The 12,023-nt window shown below is 50.7% G+C and overlaps 5 protein-coding genes across 5 annotated transcripts; 3 read left to right on the top strand and 2 right to left on the bottom strand.

Annotated features, from left to right (window-relative positions):
* Positions 1 to 38: 38 nt before the first annotated feature.
* EJ05DRAFT_48725 (uncharacterized protein) lies at positions 39 to 1,117 on the bottom strand. The gene is made up of 3 exons (XM_033745599.1): positions 727 to 1,117; positions 540 to 672; positions 39 to 486 (listed from the first exon to the last, which is right to left on the bottom strand). Exons 1-3 carry the CDS (start codon positions 888 to 890, stop codon positions 256 to 258), a joined length of 528 nt encoding a protein of 175 aa, XP_033599397.1. The 5' UTR covers positions 891 to 1,117; the 3' UTR covers positions 39 to 255.
* Positions 1,118 to 2,418: 1,301 nt separating this feature from the next.
* On the top strand, positions 2,419 to 3,375 carry EJ05DRAFT_493447 (extradiol ring-cleavage dioxygenase; the record flags this gene model as incomplete). The annotated part of the gene is made up of 3 exons (XM_033746118.1): positions 2,419 to 2,458; positions 2,539 to 2,878; positions 2,931 to 3,375. 3 exons carry the CDS (start codon positions 2,419 to 2,421, stop codon positions 3,373 to 3,375), a joined length of 825 nt encoding a protein of 274 aa, XP_033599398.1.
* Positions 3,376 to 3,737: 362 nt separating this feature from the next.
* EJ05DRAFT_493448 (phosphatidylinositol glycan, class A) lies at positions 3,738 to 5,429 on the bottom strand (the record flags this gene model as incomplete). Its single annotated transcript, XM_033746119.1, has 5 exons — positions 3,738 to 4,758; positions 4,806 to 5,194; positions 5,245 to 5,279; positions 5,330 to 5,361; positions 5,413 to 5,429. The coding sequence occupies 5 exons, from the start codon at positions 5,427 to 5,429 to the stop codon at positions 3,738 to 3,740; spliced, it is 1,494 nt and encodes a 497-aa protein (XP_033599399.1).
* A 269-nt stretch (positions 5,430 to 5,698) lies between these two features.
* On the top strand, positions 5,699 to 8,048 carry EJ05DRAFT_501492 (P-loop containing nucleoside triphosphate hydrolase protein; the record flags this gene model as incomplete). The annotated part of the gene is made up of 2 exons (XM_033747120.1): positions 5,699 to 6,152; positions 6,205 to 8,048. 2 exons carry the CDS (start codon positions 5,699 to 5,701, stop codon positions 8,046 to 8,048), a joined length of 2,298 nt encoding a protein of 765 aa, XP_033599400.1.
* Positions 8,049 to 10,152: 2,104 nt separating this feature from the next.
* Positions 10,153 to 11,463, top strand: EJ05DRAFT_440216 (Asp-domain-containing protein; the record flags this gene model as incomplete). Its single annotated transcript, XM_033741920.1, has 2 exons — positions 10,153 to 10,472; positions 10,593 to 11,463. 2 exons carry the CDS (start codon positions 10,153 to 10,155, stop codon positions 11,461 to 11,463), a joined length of 1,191 nt encoding a protein of 396 aa, XP_033599401.1.
* Between the last annotated feature and the right edge of the window lie 560 nt (positions 11,464 to 12,023).

A 12,023-nucleotide genomic window follows, 5' to 3' on the forward strand; every position in this document is an offset into this window, starting at 1 on the left:
ATCATTGAGTAGTACATACATAGGTTCTAGGAAGGCTGATAGTGTGGCTAGCTCTAGCTTGGCGAGATTCCGCAGCTGAAGGAGGCATTGTACGGCACGGTCTGACTGCTAGGTCTCGCGTTCCACGACTTAGTGAGCGGACCAAGGATGAGCCACTAGTATTATGCTTGATAGAAGCTGGTCCCTTTCTTCGTGGCTGTGGCTCAGTAAGATTCTCCATATCTCTTTCGGGAATGCATTCATCCGCATTGCTTCTCATGCCATATTCAGGTCTGGCATCACCGCAGCGAACCTGTGATATCCAAAATATTCAGTTGTAATTAGCCATAATTCTGAGGAATTCTCCACCGCAACACAAGCACGGCTCGAACTTTTCTTCAGGAGGATCGGAATACAAGCGGCCGAAACCGAATGCGAGCTGTGAATTAAAGATGAAAGGTGCGGGATGAGCCGTTGCATCCAAAGCTGTGATAGGCGCGCGAAGGACTAGTTCTGGAAGTTACTGAGTCTCGCTAATGTCGATCGAGAAATAGACTTGCAGGTACCAAAAATAGACCTTTCGCTCGCTGCTTACCAAACCACATGGCAAGTCTCAAACCCCAGTCTTCTTGCCTGCGGGCAAAGAGATTGCCGTGGGGCTGGGGCAGCACTCCAATAGAATGCTGCTGGGCCCTGCATCTTCTTACTTGGCGTGTCAGCAATTGCGATGTGTCTCTTCGCGCTTACCCCCGGAATCCGTCTACTTGAATGATCCTGATCAGAACGAGTAGCCAATAATATTCGGAGCTGGCCAACACGCCAGTCAACCAGAACTTGATTATGGTTGACGTTTTTCGTGCGCGGGAACATGATGTTCTCAGGTCTCGAGGATCATGGATCCTTGGGGGCATCGGACCCTGGCTGAGCTGCTGCTTAGGCCTCGTACGCTTACACGCCGAATATCATGAGTGGATGTTACCACAAAAGAAACCGTAGCAGCTACTTCGCTGAATCGTATAACGCGGGCACGACTAGACTGTAAGATGGTCAATGAGCTAAGCCCAGAGTCTCTTGTAATGTAGGTCGACAAGACAAAGATCCTCTCTCGCCCCGTTGTTGATGAACCTCTTCGAGCCATATTACAATGGTGGACCGTCGTGCCTAGCAGATTCAGCAGTCGTGATAGTTGTTTTAGAAAGCGAATGCGTGGGGGCCAAGCTGCTTGGGCAGGCCTAGTGGTCTTGCTCTAAAATCCTAGCTGGAATGCGATTGCGAGTTCGGTTTCGGTACGCTCTGTTCTCCTATACTCATGGAGGCGCCAGGATTAAATTCTTCGAAATGAACCGATTCAATTGAAACTCCGCCTCAAGGATTCGGTGTATTCGGACTCGATAAAACAATCGCCATGTGATCATTTGATGGAGCTGTACCTAACCGTAAACACTGTTGCGATGAGCGTCGGTTTTGGAGATATAATCTCAACGCGTGCGATACTATCGTCTTTGCTGGCTGAGAGCAGCAAGTAATGCGAGACGCTGTTCTGTCCTTGTGCATAGTCAGCGAATAAGTCTTCATTGCGATGGTACCCTGTGCCACGCGACCGCGCGTTCACATCGCCGACATGCCCAAGGACCTTTTGACACAATGCGTCGCGTTTGGTCCAAGATACAAGATGGGAGCAGCATTGGATCCAGGGAAGCGTTATAAACGGTCTTCCAGCTGCATTTTCAAGTCCTTGGGGTACCAAAACAATGACACTGTTTAGAAAGCGTTCAGGTAATGTAAAGAAGCAGAGTTGGCAAGTCCGACGTATATGTCGAGGGTATACCGCAGGAAGCTAACGAGCCGACTTCGCAAATCGTCGCAAAATACCTCAAACGTTCTCCATGTGCCGCATAGAGCTCTTCATTGAGTGGAATGTCGGGTCAAAGAGACACCATCATGCTGCGCTATAGCCTAAGTTAGAGTCTTGGAAAGCTATGGTACTATCATGAGTTTTGATTGCCTATATTATAAATGATTTCACAGTTTTAGACTAAGAATGGGAACGATGAAGTTGTTTTATTACAGCTACCAGTGGCCGGAATCGTTTTTAGGTCAGGTCGACACGGCCTGATCCCGCCATGGATCCCGAGTTTCCGACGGATCAATTCCGCTCTTACAAACTCACGTATATTCCCAATCATTGGTTTCAGACTCTCCATGCATTGACCGGTGTCTCCAAGATCACGAAGCATGGCATTTGTCTCTTCGAAAACCCCGCTTCGACCTGATTGAGGCATGAATATTCGCACCGCCAGTATCTTGACTCATATCATCGCACTCAGCAGCCGCATCCACCCTACAGTCACCATATCAACATTCGACCACCAGCTCATGGGCAGTAATATCTCGTCCCAAGCATTCAAACTACACGATACACTCAAGTGTTCGACAAATATGACGCGCGCACCAGTCATTTCGATCTCACACGGAGGCGGTACGGTTACCCTCACAGGAGCGCCCTGCATGCTGCAGTGTTCACTGAGTACATTCGCAAGAAAGCTGATATGCCTACAGGTCCCATGCCTGTCCTCGGCGACCCATCACACAAGGCCATTGTGCAATCTCTGCAGACCAAAGTGCCGAAGCTTCTACGGCTGAACACCCCAGATGCGCCACGGGCTATCATCCTTGTGACCGCCCACTGGAGTGAGCGAAACCCCACCATCTCCTCCGAGAAAAAGCACAAGCTATACTACGATTACGGAGGCTTCCCGCCCGAGGCGTATAAGCTGAAGTACGATGCGCCGGGCTCGCCAGAGGTTGCAAAAGAAGTCGCAGACGCACTAAGAAGCCAAGGATTCACGCCAGATATGGATGATGAGAGAGGCTGGGACCATGGAGTCTTCATCCCGATGTAAGATATACGTTCCATGAGCCAGAGTGACAAGGCTCATTCAGTTCCACAGGATGTTGATCCATCCGTCCGCAACCGTACCCATAGTCCAGCTCTCCGTGCTCGACTCTGAGTCTCCTGCAGACCACTACCGTATGGGTCAAGCGCTCTCCAAGCTGCGCGACTCGAATGTTGCAATCATTGGCTCTGGTTTTGCAACATTCCATAATTTGCGCCTGATGTTTAGCGGAGCTGCTCATAATCCCGATTTCCGTGGGCGAAACAAGGAATGGAGTGATGCAGTATCGGACGGTGTGTTGGAGCCGGACGTCGAGGCACGCAAGACGAAGCTTGAAGACTGGCGAAAGTGGCCTAACAGCTATGAGATGCATCCCCGGCATGGTAGTGAGCACTTTCTGCCGCTAATTGTCTGTGCCGGGGCTGCGGGAGAGGGTAAGGGTGGTAGTTATACGGATGAGTTTATGGGGATGGAATACTACTCTTTCTACTGGGAGTAGATAGCTAAGTCAAACATCAAGTTATACATCCCGATATTGTGTTATACGAAGCTCCGGCCATAGTGACTCGTGCTCTTGACTTCTGAGTCTAGAACGAGCGAATGCGCCAAGAACATATTCTTTGTGGTATTGGAGTCGCTTGGGTTAACGCGAACCTGATATGCACGTATATACCCCACAGGGTTGCTGTGAGGTACGCTCTTTTGTCCGAGTGTGCTTTGCCATGTCACTAGATGAGGACCGGTCGCTTTCATTCGACAGGGTGAGACTGCAGACATAATCGGGTCCGACTATTCGTATCCTGATCATAGGACGAGATGAATGTGCCCGTTGATAGATAGAGCAGGTACGCGTGGATGCCATTATCGCTTATCTCGATGTCGACTACTTCTCGATCGATTGAGGCTCGCGAATTTGTCCCGATTTGGTGAGCCATCAATCCGCTTTTTCGGCCAGTCCTTCGCAATGTCTATGCCTGATCTTGGATAGATCATCTCGAGCGCGACGAAGATGAGGTAATCGATGACCACGCAGAGGCAGAAAAGCTTGCCGGCCCAGATACCACAGCCGTAGTATCTCTTCAATCTGTCCATGAGAGCAAAACTCTGCACTCCAGCACGGCCTCGCGTAGCAGTCCATGCACCGGCGGCATGTATACCATAGAACTCCTCTTCGGGCAAAGCACCAGATATCCCTTCATATACTCGCTCTGTACGGGCTGCTACGTCTGTCCATGAGTACATCATCTTAACTTGATCGTGAAACCGCTCCGTACGAACTTTATTAGCTCGAAGCGCAGCGATAGCCCGGCCAGTTGCAGCAACCAAGTCGTCCTCTTCAGGTTTTGCGAATTGAGTCATGCGTGCAGGAAGGACTTCCGGGATGCCGCCCACCTGGGTGCAGACAACGTACAGGCCGCAACTGGCAGCCTCGACTATGACAGTACCGAAAGCTTCAGTCAAGCTAGGGTGCAAGTATATCTGGCCACGTACCATCACATCTCGGACTTCCTCATGGCGGACGGGACCAAGCATCTCCACACGATCTTGAAGCACATTTCGTTCGACCATCTGTTCCAGGTCGATGGCCTTCGGTCCAGAGCCGGCAATGATGAAACGTACATGTTTGTGTGAAGCTAGTATGCGAGGTATCGCCGCAATTAAAAGATCTGTGCCCTTATTGTAGAATAGGCGGGAAATTACCACGATCGTGATTGTGTCATCCGGTCCAAGGAGGTTGATTGGTGGAAGTCTTGTACCTGTTTGACCATCTTCTGATGGCTCTACATAATTCAACGGCCGAAAGTTCTCAGCGACAACTGCATTAGGTATTACTGAGACCATCAAGGGGTCCAGAGAGGCACGCAGGACTGTGTTTTCTTTGCTGCTTCACATTAATACCCAGAAAGTCATTATTGTTCGTGATCTCACCAAGTATGGCTAACGCATATGACGTGGTCGACGTCGCTCAGGGTAAACTTGAGCAATTTGTTTGTGAGAATGCTACCAGCGTCCGCAAACCCAAAAAGAGAATGATCTGTGAAGACTGCACGTAGTCCCATGGTCCGCCCATGTAGGATGGCTTCATTACATAGACTGCTCAAGCTTCCATGTCCGTGTACAATTTCGATTCGTTCCCGAATGATTATATCTCTGAATATGGGGAAGAAGGAAAAGACAGTCGGAAACGTCGTCTCGCGGTAAATAACGAAGAACGGAACATGGTAGACTTTCAGACCATTCGTGAGGTACCGAACACCGGTTCGGCCTTTGTATGCATGAGTGATTATGATCACTTTGTGCCCTCGGTCTATGAGTTTCTATTACTCCGTGTTATTACTCGAACGGAACAAGTATTCGATCAGCATACGCTCGAGAGTTGGTATATGTGACTTTCTACACCTCCTGCAGCCCAGTCAGTCAACAATTCCTCCAAGACTCTAAGAGTGGCATGCCTGGTTGAGGAAAGAAATAATCACTGATCATGCTGTAGTATGCGAATTAGCTCAATTCGAAGCGTCGCGTTGTCGGCACGTACGCAATGTTGTACCGCATTGTGATTCTGTATCGTCTTTCGACATATGGTGTATAGGTACAGGAGAAGATGTGGCCATCGTGGTATCATCCAGACGAACAGCACGCGCGATAACTTGCGCTTCTACTGCGAAGCGCCAAATGCAGTGGTCCAGCGTAGATGCCAAGCACCAAAGGCGGAGGTGAGCATCCGCTCCGCGGGTTAATACCGGGAAACCTTTTTTTCTTGGAATAGTTGTGAGAGTGTCTCTCATTGTGGAAATCATTCCTCTAATCTGGGCGACAGCGTAATGGCAGGCCAACTATATGCGCGGTATGTACCGCCAGTTGCCACTGCTCCCGTCGCGAAGCTTGCCTCCGACGACTTGGCGACTCAATCCAGTGCGACTCCTACGTCAATCAAGAAAGCAAAGGACAAGCGCAAGGCAAATGACACTAAAGCGAAGCCTTCGCTGAAAGATGAGGGCCGCGACCCTATGCAGGACGAGCATCTGCATACCAAAAGGAAAAAGCGAGCGAGGGAAGCTGAAGACGGGAAAGATGCGACGCGGAAACGACTTAAGCATCCCGTTGCTGAAGCACCGAACGAGCAGCAAGACATATCTCGCAGTGACAAATTTAAGGCTGTGTTCTCCAAGTTTGAGCGCTCCTCTAGAATTACGGAGGCCGTTCGTGGCAGTGGGAGAGTCGAAATTGCGACCGAAGCGCATACGAGTGCGACTGAGCCACCAGTAGAACTTCTAGGTACATTCCATATGTATATACAAGGCATGATGCAATGCTTACATTCATGTAGATCTAGGGCCCATCCCTCAGCCCGAGCAGCCTCCAGAGGTGGAGGCCAAACCGACCTTCTCAGCACTGCCTTCTTGGTTGGCTGACCCAATCAAGATCTCGTCATCCGCCAGAACTACGTTTTCAGATTTACATCTAGACGATCATACAGTGAAACATCTTGGAAAGCTTGGCTATGATGAAGCCTTCGCGGTACAGGCTGGATTGATACCACTCATCTCACCGGGAAAAGACAAGCATATGGGTGATATCTGTGTGTCTGCAGCTACAGGTTCGGGCAAGACGCTTGCGTATATGCTCCCAATGGTAGAGAGCCTGAAACATAGCTTGGTCACCAAGCTTCGTGGTTTAGTGATTGTTCCTACAAGAGAGTTGGTGACGCAAGCTCAAAAGGTTGCCGAAGATTGCGCCGCAAAAACGGGGCTCAAGATTGGAACTGCTGTAGGCAATCAGGTTCTTCATGATGAACAGAGGTCTCTTGTTCGCAAGAGAAGGCGATATGACCCAGACGCAGCCAAAATACTGAACGATAAAGCTCTCCAAGTGCTGAAATCGGGCTCTCTCGAGGAGGACGAGCTTCTCGAAGATTGTCGAGATATGCTCCCCGGTCACGTCCCAATATATGAGTCCAACGTTGATATCCTGATATGTACCCCTGGGCGACTCGTTGACCATATACGCTCCACCAGGGGCTTTCACCTATACGATTTGAAATGGCTCGTTATTGACGAAGCAGACCGTCTGCTAGATCAAAGTTTTCAAGACTGGACAGAGGTCTTGATGTCTCAGCTGGATGCACAGAAGCCTGAAGGATTACTCAGTGCGTACGAGCGCATGCTTGCTACCCTGGATCGCCCAAAGGCGCGAAAGGATCTGACAAAAATCATTCTGAGTGCCACGATGACTAAAGACCTAGCTAAATTGAGCGCACTCAGGCTTTCTAGGCCAAGGCTGCTGGTTGTCGGCGAAGAAAAAGGTGGAAAGGGTGGCACCGAGCAGATTCTGACTGACAACGAAACTTTCGATCTGCCTAAAACACTCACCGAGTATGCTCTTTCGGTGGGGGATGGGTCCAAAAAGCCCCTCTATCTGCTACACCTTCTCTCGAACAACGTCTTCGTTGACTCACCTGCAGAAGATCAGGCCGAGGCTAGTCAGAAAAAACCTACATCCAAGCTACCCAAGGACTCTGCAGACTCTAGTAGCGATGAGGACTCTTCGAGCCACGAAGCAGAAGACTCTTCGGGAAGTGACTCGGACGCAAAGATCAATCAGCATACGGCTCCCCCAGAAGATCCCATCGCGCAGGAAGCTAGAAGTCGACCACGATTGATTATCTTTACAAATAACAACGAAAATGCTTCTCGACTAGCCCACGTACTGGGAGCACTCGATAGCAAATTTGCCGCAATGACGGGAGTTTTAACCAAGTCGTCCACGACGACAGTTGGAAAGAAGGTTCTTCGAGAGTTTAGCAACGGGAAGAAATCGATTCTCATAGCATCTGATCGGGCATCGAGAGGTCTTGATGTTCCTAATGTGACACATATCATCAATTACGACATACCTCGGAGTGTCGTCAGCTATGTCCACCGCATCGGACGCACAGCAAGAGCTGAACGTTCAGGTGAGGCATGTACGCTGTTCACTAGGACAGAAGCCCGATGGTTCTGGCATGAGATTGCAAAAGGAAGTCAGATCCGACGAGTCGATAAGAGGAAGGTGATCAGGATTTCAATCAACCTAGCAGAGCATGTTAGCGACGAAATGAAGAGTAAATATGTTGCTGCTTTGGAAGGTCTGCGAGAGGCTGTCGAGGATAGGAAGGATGTGCCAACATCATGAGGATGTGCATTACTCAGTGTCAACATCCTCGGTATTTACCGAAACCATTGAGACAGCATTTCAGCCTCGCTTGAATATGAACTCAGACACTGTGCGTCATGAAGCATGTTCTCAATGGCGCCATCATACGGGTACTCCACTGCTCCCCTGAAGCACTTGGTAGATCTGGGACCTGCAGTAGAAATATCCCAGTATATGCAGGACAAGAAATCTTGCAAAGCTTGAGTGACTTGACTATGAGCCTATGGCGCATGAATCTAGGCGTACACTTCTCGGCGATTGTTGCGAAAGAGGAAAGTCGTCGTCAAGTTCTTTGAGAAGAAAAGCGGCTACGAAGGGGCTAAACAGTCTAGGCACCAAGGCCATCAGAGTCTCCACAACCACCAGATGCATTATGAGCTCAGTAGAAGCTGCAACGAACCAGACTATAGGAATGAGGTTTCGCAACTAACGACACAAGCTTTGACAAGCATGACAAGCAATCTTGTCATGCCTAAGCGAGGCTTGTCAGATGCTATCGCATCATCTATTAAACTACGCAATTCTGTGTCGCTTGATCGTGCTTCAGATAGTATGATTGGCGGGTTCCAGATATAGAGGACTGCAGCGCTAGGCTGGTAGAAGCCGGCGTCTTTGCATTGAGAGATGGATCTGCTAATACTACTGCTACTGTTGCTGATGACCGCAAACCATGTCGAATACACGACACGATTGGTGCTACATGGGAGATCAAAGAAATCCACATTTATCTGTCGCTTCGTTTACACGTCTTTGATTCTGCCCACCTGCCGCATTTATCATCGACAATCCACCGTCGCGACGCTGTAGGGCGCTTCTCGTCGGTGGCTGCGTAATGGATCGCGTTGATGGGAGAAGACAAGTTAGCATGCTCGACCGGATACTCACCTTACCGGCCACAAGTTGCTAGCTATAGACCTCGTTTTGTCTTCATCCAGACAAAGGGCGGAGAAGTTGTCTAGAAGCGAAGCCACGGTCTGTACGCAAGCCTGGAATCATATACGAATCCGAGTCGCTAATACAGTATGGAGACTTACTATATCTATGGATCCGATGCGGTATCAAAGCGTCATGCAACTCCCGCCGCCGGCGCCTGCCAGGTGGAGATCGCGCAAGAGTGGGGACATCATCTGGCTATGGATAGATCAACTTCAATCTTGTCGTATCGTGCAATGATCTGCGTGGACCCTGCGAAAACAAGCAAGTAGTTCTATTGCGGTCTACGGCCATTTCTGTCCCTATCACGTCGCTTGACCTGCTTATCATGGATTAAGCAAATCAATTTCAGTCTCGGATTCAGAGGCCCCAGAAATATTACCCACCGGCTGTGCAATCACTCTGTCCACCGGACACTGATGGGAAGCGCGTGCTTTTGGCTCTTGCGAGAGACCGCAACAGTCTTCTCGAACTTTTGCAAGTCGTTAAGATGATTCCACTTGACCAATGAAGGCAAAAGCACATTCCAGCAATAGAAGAAGCACCTCCTCGAGCGCCTGAGTAATCACTGCATTATCCAGGAGGAAAGACTAGCGCCGGCGATGCATACCCTCCATTCCGAATAACCATTCCAGCCTGGTGTTTCAATCTCACAGATTATCAGATTCCCACAATCAATCACTAATCCCTGCGTGTGGCGCCAGACAAGGCGAATGGCGCAGGGTGCGGGCGCGGCGATAAAGCTTGCATCTTTGTGAGAAGGCTTGATTGTTTTCTAGCCTTGCTTGCACAACTCCATACCAACGACGGAAACCATGGCCAGATACAGCAGGTAGCGGGCGACGATCTCAAGAAACTCAAGACACCTCAATCTACCGAGGCCAATTTATACTGGTTACGGATCCACCCGAGTCTCTAATTCTGATCGATGAATGGTCCACTTCGCGAATGGCTTCATTTTGGGTCCTATCTATCCACAATGACTGCTATCCAGACATGCTTGCAGAGGCAAGAAGCGCCCCTCCCTTGCGGACCAAAAATGCATATATATATGGAGGTTACCATTTCCCCCGAATGGTTGAGAATCATCACGAAGCAGTTCTGCCTTTTCCATTACTCTTCCACTGGCTAGACACATCGAAACTTCGCGATGCCTTCTATCTTCTCTCTCACGGCCGCTGCGGTCCTTTTGACCGCGGTGGTTGCCAGTCCGGTCGAGAAACGTGGTTCATTTACGATCCAACAGTTCCAGTCTGCCAAGAAGGTTCCGCGCGTCGGTCCTCTTGCTATGTCCAGGACATACGCAAAGTATGGCGCCAAGGCACCTTCAGATGTTCAGGCTGCCGCTGCTGCTGCCAGCGGTAGTGTGACTGCTACTCCTGAGGATCAATACGACTCTCTCTACCTCTGCCCGGTCAAGGTTGGCAGTCAGACTCTTGATCTTGACTTTGACACTGGTAGCGCTGACCTGTAAGTCTCCTCTATCACCCCAGTCTCAGTCATAGTGTCGGAATTCTTGTATGGCTTGTCATGGGGTCCAAGAAACGAAATAGGCCATGATATGAAAACCAAATACTTACCAGATCACAGTTGGGTCTTCTCCACGGAGCTACCGGCCACTCAACAGTCGGGACACGCCGTGTATCAGCCCACTGCATCAAAGAAGAAGCAAGGCTACACCTGGAACATATCCTACGGCGACGGCTCCGGCGCCTCAGGCGACGTCTACGCCGACACCGTCGTCGTCGGAGGCGTAACAGCCACCTCGCAAGCCGTCGAGGCCGCAACCTCCGTCTCGTCCTCCTTCTCATCCGACACCAACGACGACGGCCTCCTCGGCCTCGCCTTCTCCACCATCAACACCGTCTCCCCCCAGAAGCAAACCACCTTCTTCGACACCGTCAAAAGCCAGCTCGCCACGCCCCTCTTCGCCGTCACCCTCAAGTACCACCAAGCCGGCACCTACGACTTCGGCTACCTCGACACCGCAAAATACACCGGCGCAATCTCCTACGTCACCGTCAACACCCAAAACGGCTTCTGGGAATTCACCGCCGGCGGCTACACCGTCGGCTCCGCCGCCCCCGTCGCCTCCTCCTTTGACGCCATCGCCGACACCGGCACCACCCTCCTCTACCTCCCCTCCGCCATCGTCTCCGCCTACTACGCAAAGGTCGCCGGCGCCGCCTACTCCAGCACCTACGGCGGCTACGTCTTTGCCTGCTCCGCCGCCCTCCCCGACTTCTCCCTCACCATCGGCGGCACCTCCCATCGTGTGCCGGGCAAGTACATCAACTACGCCCCCGCGTCTGGGAGTACCTGCTTTGGCGGCATTCAGCGGAATACGGGGATTGGGTTCAGCATTCTGGGGGATATCTTCCTTAAGAGTCAGTATGTCGTGCATGATGTGTCGCAGGCGGCGCCGCGGATCGGCTTTGCGACGCAGGCGAATCTTGCGTGAGCACGTTCTTGGGGGGTTTGTTGAGAAAGGAGGGGTTTTGGAAGGGGGGGGCTGGGTGTATGTACGTGACATGGTGATACTGAGAGAATATGACGTATGGCCATACTGTGCTGTTGTATATGAGGGTGATGGACACGTGACTGTTAATCCCATACAGTATTTCTTATTCATTCATCATCGGAATAAGGAAGTAAGAACGTAAGGAAAGAAATAAATAATAAAGTCTGCCCAACAGAAGACTCCATCCATCCCCCCTTACATCCCCCCTTACATCCCCTCTACATCCCCCTTACCACCCCCTTCCATCCCCTCTACCTCCCCCTTCCATCCCTCTTCCTTCCCTTCCTTCTCCTTATCCCCCTCGCAAATTACAGCACGCAGTATATACCCACCCACCCAACCAACAACCAACACCCACACCACCGCCACCCTCCTCCTCCCTTGCCTCCTCCCCCCTCGCAACCCCTATCCCACAGCTCTTTCCTACGCTTGCTTGTAGTTGTATCTCCTGTGTCTTTGGCTTTCATAATCTATAATCATGCTGCGCGTATGTGGGGGAG

The sequence above is a fragment of the Pseudovirgaria hyperparasitica genome, assembly GCF_010093815.1.
Source record: "Pseudovirgaria hyperparasitica strain CBS 121739 unplaced genomic scaffold EJ05scaffold_10, whole genome shotgun sequence".
Classification (NCBI taxonomy): Eukaryota; Fungi; Ascomycota; class Dothideomycetes; order Acrospermales; family Acrospermaceae; genus Pseudovirgaria; species Pseudovirgaria hyperparasitica.

Coding starts and splice junctions, on each gene's coding strand:
- EJ05DRAFT_48725 (XM_033745599.1), bottom strand. CDS start 890: ATGCCCCCAAGGATCCATGATCCTCGAGACCTGAGAACATCATGTTCC. Junction 673..726: donor CAAGTAGACGGATTCCGGGG/GTAAGCGCGAAG, acceptor AAGAAGATGCAG/GGCCCAGCAGCATTCTATTG. Junction 487..539: donor AAGGTCTATTTTTGGTACCT/GCAAGTCTATTT, acceptor TTCCAGAACTAG/TCCTTCGCGCGCCTATCACA.